The 6,637-nt window shown below is 34.2% G+C and overlaps 3 protein-coding genes across 3 annotated transcripts in view; 2 read left to right on the forward strand and 1 right to left on the reverse strand.

Moving 5' to 3' along the window:
- The window catches only part of LOC116174658 (RE1-silencing transcription factor B-like), a 394,864-nt gene that overhangs the window by 64,695 nt on the left and 323,532 nt on the right, over window positions 1-6,637 (forward strand). The window lies entirely within an intron of this gene.
- Window positions 266-2,438, forward strand: LOC116175099 (gastrula zinc finger protein XlCGF46.1-like). Its single transcript, XM_031493196.1, has 2 exons — window positions 266-544; window positions 596-2,438. Exon 2 carries the CDS (start codon window positions 608-610, stop codon window positions 2,213-2,215), a length of 1,608 nt encoding a protein of 535 aa, XP_031349056.1. The 5' UTR covers window positions 266-544; window positions 596-607; the 3' UTR covers window positions 2,216-2,438.
- Window positions 2,735-3,348, reverse strand: LOC116175120 (multifunctional methyltransferase subunit TRM112-like protein). Its single transcript, XM_031493227.1, has 2 exons — window positions 3,188-3,348; window positions 2,735-3,141 (listed from the first exon to the last, which is right to left on the reverse strand). The coding sequence occupies exons 1-2, from the start codon at window positions 3,263-3,265 to the stop codon at window positions 2,845-2,847; spliced, it is 375 nt and encodes a 124-aa protein (XP_031349087.1). The 5' UTR covers window positions 3,266-3,348; the 3' UTR covers window positions 2,735-2,844.

Below are 6,637 nucleotides of genomic sequence, written 5' to 3' on the forward strand. Positions count from 1 at the left end.
CTAAAATAATTGGGGAAACTTGTAATCAGAAATGAAAAAATTACAATTGAATTTCCTCTTTTTGAAGAGTTCGTGCGTTGTTCAAGTCATGAAGTCACCACCCGGTATACTTCAATCTAGACATAAAACCTTATTTTATTGAACCTTTGCGGACATGGCAACACTGCGTGGTAGGCCGATTTCCTATTTACAGGGTTCCGAATTTTAAAGTCAAATATTTGTAAATAAATAAAATATATGTACAACTGTAAGCTGCCTAAGTATCTTTCTTCTGTATTAAAACCACCAAGGCGAAACACAGGAGAGAGGAAAAATGCCGTTTTACAAGAGCAAGAAGACGCCGCCATTAAAATTTAAATCGGCGACTTTCGAACAACGTTAGCATGGCTTGTAATTATAGACGGCTGTGATTAAACTCCCCTAAGTAGTTTATTGAGACACAGACGGTTCATTACACCTTACGTTGGTAAAGTTCCGTAAGTTTATTTGATATATAGCTATATTTTTTATATATATATGGTTTATTTACATCTTTTCGATTGCGGTAGGTACTATGTTAAAGTTACTTATTAGTTAAATGACATAAATGTTACAGTTACGTTCTGTGATGGCTGCAGTTGTAAAAGTTGAAGTAAAAGAAGAAGAACTAAATGCATTCATCGATCAAAAGATTTTTCTTACCAATGATGTTTTGACAATTAGTATAAAACAGGAACATAAGGACATTGGATTTAGTACAGATTACTCTAATATTACTGGTAGCTGGGAAGAGCAAAGTAATGCGTTTCAAAAACCCGATTATGTAGGCGACGTATCGCAAAAGCATAAGAATATTCGGCATGTAGAAGGACCAAACGCTTCAACAATTTTGAAATGTGCTTACTGCCATTACACAACGTATCTAAAATCCTATTTAAAAATACATCTGTTAAGACACAATTTAAAGTGTGCCCAATGCGATTACGCTACCAATAACAAATACTATTTAAGACGTCATCTGTTAACACATAAAACTTCCAAGGATTTGAAATGTTTTCATTGTAGTTACAGTACCAATATGAAATACTATTTAAAAAGTCATCTTTTAAAACACAAGACTTCCAAGAATTTCAAATGTGCCCAATGCAGTTACGCTACCAATAACAGAGACTATTTAAAAAATCATCTTTTAACACACCTGACTTCTAAAAATTTAAAATGTGCCCAATGTTATTACGCTACCAATAACAAATCTTATCTAAGAAAACATATGTTAAAACACCAAGTAACTTCCAAAAATTTAAAATGTGCCCAATGTTTTTACACTACTAATAACAAACACCATTTTAAAGCACATCTGTTAAGATGCACAACTTCCAGAACACAGGCCACTGTCAAGAATTTAAAATGTGCCCAATGTGATTATGCTACCAATAACAAATACCATCTAAAAAATCATATTTTAACACACAAGACTTCCAAGGCTTTCAAATGTTCACAGTGTAGTTACGCTACCAACATCAAATACTATTTAAAAAGTCATCTATTAATACATAAACCTTCCAACAATTTCAAATGTTTTCATTGTAGCTACACTACCAATATCAAAGACTATTTAAGAAATCATCTTTTAACACACATGGCTTCTAAGGATTACAAATGTTCCCAGTGTAGTTACACAACCAAAAACGACCGCAATTTAAAAGTTCATCTGTTAAAACATAAGATTTCCACGAATTTCAAATGTTTTCAGTGTAGTTACACTACCCATATCAAAAGGTATTTAAAAAAACATCTGTTAAGGCACACATCTTCCAACAAGAATCTAAAATGTGCACAATGTAGTTACGCTACTAATAACAAATACTACTTAAAAAATCATCTTTTAATGCATGCGACCTCCAAGAATTTGCATTGTGCCGTATGTGATTATGCTACCCATAACAAACACTATTTAAAAAATCATGTGGTAATACATGCAACTTCCAAGAACTTAAAATGTACCGAATGTGATTATGCTACCAATATCAAATACCATCTAAAAAGGCATCTTTTAACACACAAGACCTCCAAGAATTTAAAATGTCCGCATTGTGAATTTTCAACACGTTATAGATCCACTTTAATAACACATCTGTTAATCCACAACACTTCTATGGATCTCAAATGTTCGCTATGCGAGTACGCAACCAATAACAAATGTAGTTTCAAAAGACATTTGTATTCACACTTTTAACAATTTTCCACTACTGGTGGAATGATTGGGACTGTATTTAATTATGTACCTACATTTTCAACGGTGGTTATATTTGCATATTTAATAATTTGTTATTTTATAAGAACAATAAAGAAATTGCAACTTTTTTTTATCTTGATATTTTTGCAAAAAAGTGCTGACAAGTTACTCTTAGTGTGCCCATTGCCATTTCGCAATTATCTATAACTACTATTTAAAAACACACGATATCGATTAAGAATTACAATGTGTCCAGTGTGATTCACAACAAATCATAAATTCCATGCACCTTTGAAAGATTTAAAATGTGTCTAGTGAGACGGTGCAAATACTACCTACTAGAAGCACAATGGACAAACTACCAACAAATGTAGCAAAGGTTGTAATCTTACTTTTAAAATTCATAGAAAATCCACTAGTTTTAAGGGCGATTGAAAAATGAGCTAGCAAAACCGCCTCATAAGTCTGTAGGTATGCAAATCGAAGTCTCAGAAACTACTAAAAAGTACTTACTGTAGATAGTTTCATACCATCAGTTTATTAATATTTGCTTAAGACTCTACAGTAGTGTAAGATTTAGGTACAACTGAGGGAACAATCTACCTACGTAATTAGAAACAAAAATAGATTTAAACTTCATCCTCGTTAAGCAACATATTTGGAATGCCATTATTAATAGGAAACTTGCGACCTGTCTCTGGACATATTAATTCTCCATTAACAATATCAATTTCTAATAAAACTCTATGCGCCTTCTTTAAAAACTCCACGTCGCTCTCATAATTCTCTACAAGTTCTTTCGGTAAGTCGTCGAGATGGCCTATACTTTCCGCAGCACCACAAAGCACATTCCAGTCGACTTTTGGTATTAAACGTGATATGAATTCTGGGTTAAACTCTACCTCCGACGTTTTCACGTCGACTGCCTATAAATAACATGTAAGGTAATTCTTGTTGAAATTTTGTTCCTACTTGTATCTTTAAAGGATATCCAACGGTAACTCCCTTCATGCATTTTGATGTAAGCATATTGTGAGTTATCAATTTCATTATTATTAATAATGTTGGGAATGTACCAAAAGAATAACTTCGAATACTATTTAAATGTGCTAATTAAGAAGGTTAGGTTTTCATTGTTTTTAAATAAATATGCAATTCTTTTCCACATACAGGAAGCAAAAATTATACAGAATACACATTTTGCATACATTTGCAACTGGCTATGTTGGTGTTAAGAACTTTGCTGTAGTGTTATTAACACTAGAGGGCCGGTGTAATTTACAAATGGCGTGTATAGGTGGGAGCGCTTTGTAAACATTGGGTTATGCTCAAGGATGCTATATAATATCTGATATACTTATGGCCGTATGCATCGACAAATTTAAGCGTTGCTTTAAAATCCATGGCAACCATTGTTGCAATAATCGTTTGCCATGGATTATAAGCTACGCTTAAGCTAAGCCTCGCTTAAATTTATCGGTGCATACGGCCATTAAAACATATGTCCCAGGAAGAACGCACCATAGGGAAACAGAATGAATGTATATTTTCGTGAAGGATCTACGAGGCCTTTGATATGTATTTGAAGTTATTGCACTTGCCTGATGCTATGTAGAAAGAGATTGAAGTAGTACGTTGAACGTTCATTTCAAAGGTCTAGTGAATCCTTAGCGAAAAAGTACATTGCCATTTCTCTCTGTTACCTGAGACAAACTGTATTGTTCCATAGGTATTTCCTACAACCACTGAATCTGTGCCAACTGGTGCCAACATATGTGAGAGAGATAGCCAACAGTAGAATACCGATCATCCGCAGTACAATTGACATTCCCGACAATTCAGTGACGTGTTATTTCCGTAGAACATACAGTAGAAAATACGCAAGTAGTTTTTACCAAAGTAATAATTAGAATGCGTCTTAATCTGAGGATTTCTGTTACAAGCACATCGAGGGATCGAGCCAGGTAGTGGATATTTTTACAAACCGCTAAATAGAAATGATTTTGAAAAACACGCAGTGAACTTAGGTTTGATATATCATTGATTAAATTAAATTTGTGTAATCGATCGCTAGGACTAGGACTAGCGAGTCTGAAATTTATCGCCGATACTGTATGCTAGAAGTATGCGTGGCTCCATAAGACGCCATGTTACAGGTGTATCCGAGATACCAGTCTGCGGGCGAACGCTTAATTACAGTGATTGAGCGGAGTAACTTATGCCTTGAAGATGAGGTTTTTCGATGCATTAAAATACAAGAGGTTCCATTCAGAAAAATGTACCTTTTTAGCGCCCAACTGTGTGGACGCACCCTGTATAATTCAAAATATTTTTAAAATGTGGCGAATATTCAACCATATCATAATGCAAAAGCCTCAAGGCGCAATCGTTGACTCACCCTGTACAAAACAAAAAAAATTACCTAAATATTTAAGACGCCCAGATACAATGAAAAATGTATCTAGTTACAGAGATCGTTCGTGTTTTTAAATGTATCTAGATTTGTTACTAGATACTTCAAAAGTACCTATATCTATACTGCATTCATTATAAGAAGGTAGTAGATGGCGCTGTGCTTGAAGACTAGCACACACAGGAAAAATTTAAAACGGCACCAAATTATTTTAAAGTAGAAATATCCAATACTGCAAACAGAAATAAATCTTTGACATTAACAGCTAATGACACTTCAAGAGTTGAGTTGACAATAGATACTAACCGCTTGCAAAATTCGCCACTCGTTTTATGTTTCAGCGTAATACTGACTCGTGTTTTAACCAATCACAGTGAAGGTCAAAGCTTCCCTTAGCTTTTTACCGCTACCTTCTTAAAATGAATACAGTATAGTTACTGTATCTATCCCAGATAACATTGGATATTTAAATATTCTTTTAACATGCTAGGTACTCATATGTCTATGGCTAGAAGAGGTATATATATTTCAAATATCCATAGAATGGTCTATGAATACATACGTTCGTCTGGCATATTCTGAATATGCTGAGAACACACCAATATAATAACAGGAAATCAGTCGAGTCGCCTTTGGAAATTCAAGTTAAGTACGATTTCCCACGTAAACAAACATTCCAAAGGTGACTTGACCGCAACTCATTTTTGATAGCATTGTATACCTATTGCTTTATTATTCGGTATTGAAAAAACTTCCATGATATACGAATATTCGTTTTGTCACAATTACGTGTCAATTTAATTACAATAATCGGTCCATTCGTTTATGAGTTATTGTGCTAACGGAAGGACGGACAGACACCGCAAAACTATAAACTCGCTAGAAGCTAGTTAATAAAGAATTTCTCTTTTAAGTAATTATAGTAACTTATTTTGAATTAAAAATAATTTTTGTGATAGGTCGTCAAATATGCATGAAAAAAGTGAGGATAAGGTTTATTCCTTTTTTTTCTGTGTATAGAATAAGGGAATAACTCACGCGATAGAGAAAGGCAGAGAGTAGTAAATGTAAATGATTTAGCCTTGTAAATTTGCGTACATTTGTAATGTATGTTTCACACACGTTCCATTAAAATTCCAAGTCAAACATATTGTTGTGTAAACAATGTCATGGAGGCGTTAGTTCGGTCTAAATACCAAAAATAATGATGGGATATCCTGTATATGCATGAGAATTTAATTCAATTTATTAGCTGAGATGCCTAATTTTCCGTTTAAATTTTATCGCTTTGGTAAATTATTCAATTTAAAGGTGTTTGCGATAAGGAATTCTATTATCAGGCGAAATTTGATTAACGCACGTGTTCTGCTACTGATGAGGAGGTGCAGACGTTGCGCGTGTCATGTTGGAGAACTGAGGACGTTTTGGCGCGTTCCATTGCGATTGGCGATTTATTTGAAAATTCATAAAGAAAGAGTTTATGGTGGAAGTGGTGTTTCGTTATATACTAGAGACAGCGAGAAAACGAGGCGGCGGCGGTTCAGTGTTGTCAAAAACAAGGGAAGTTTCCAGAAGCTGTAGTCAGCGCTTGTGTGTGAGTTAACTGCGCCTATTATCGCAAACCTTGTCCGACATGATTATTTGCCCTGCGTACGGGGTAATATGTCCAAACAAGCTTTTTAAGCTTTTCTTTATTTCATGGATTTTGTTTTATTTCTTTCATGTGCTTCGCAGTAAATTTTTGTCATTAGCAATCAATTAATTGTGTGTTTATTCGAATCCATTGTGCGACCCGGGTAGTTTTTCATGTCAGATTTTTCTTTTCGTGTCCAAGAATTATGTCAAATGTTAATGAACATTTCTTTCAATTTCAATATTCAGATTATTCATTTCTAAATTTAAAGCTATAGCTGGACGGGTGTTTTGTAGATGGGAGATATGACCCAAAGTTGGTATTTTTTAAATGCAACACCCTGTATATTTTAACGTCAGTTTTTATATTCTTTTTC

Source organism: Photinus pyralis, unplaced genomic scaffold (genome assembly GCF_008802855.1).
Source record: "Photinus pyralis isolate 1611_PpyrPB1 unplaced genomic scaffold, Ppyr1.3 Ppyr1.4_LG6, whole genome shotgun sequence".
Taxonomy (NCBI): Eukaryota; Metazoa; Arthropoda; class Insecta; order Coleoptera; family Lampyridae; genus Photinus; species Photinus pyralis.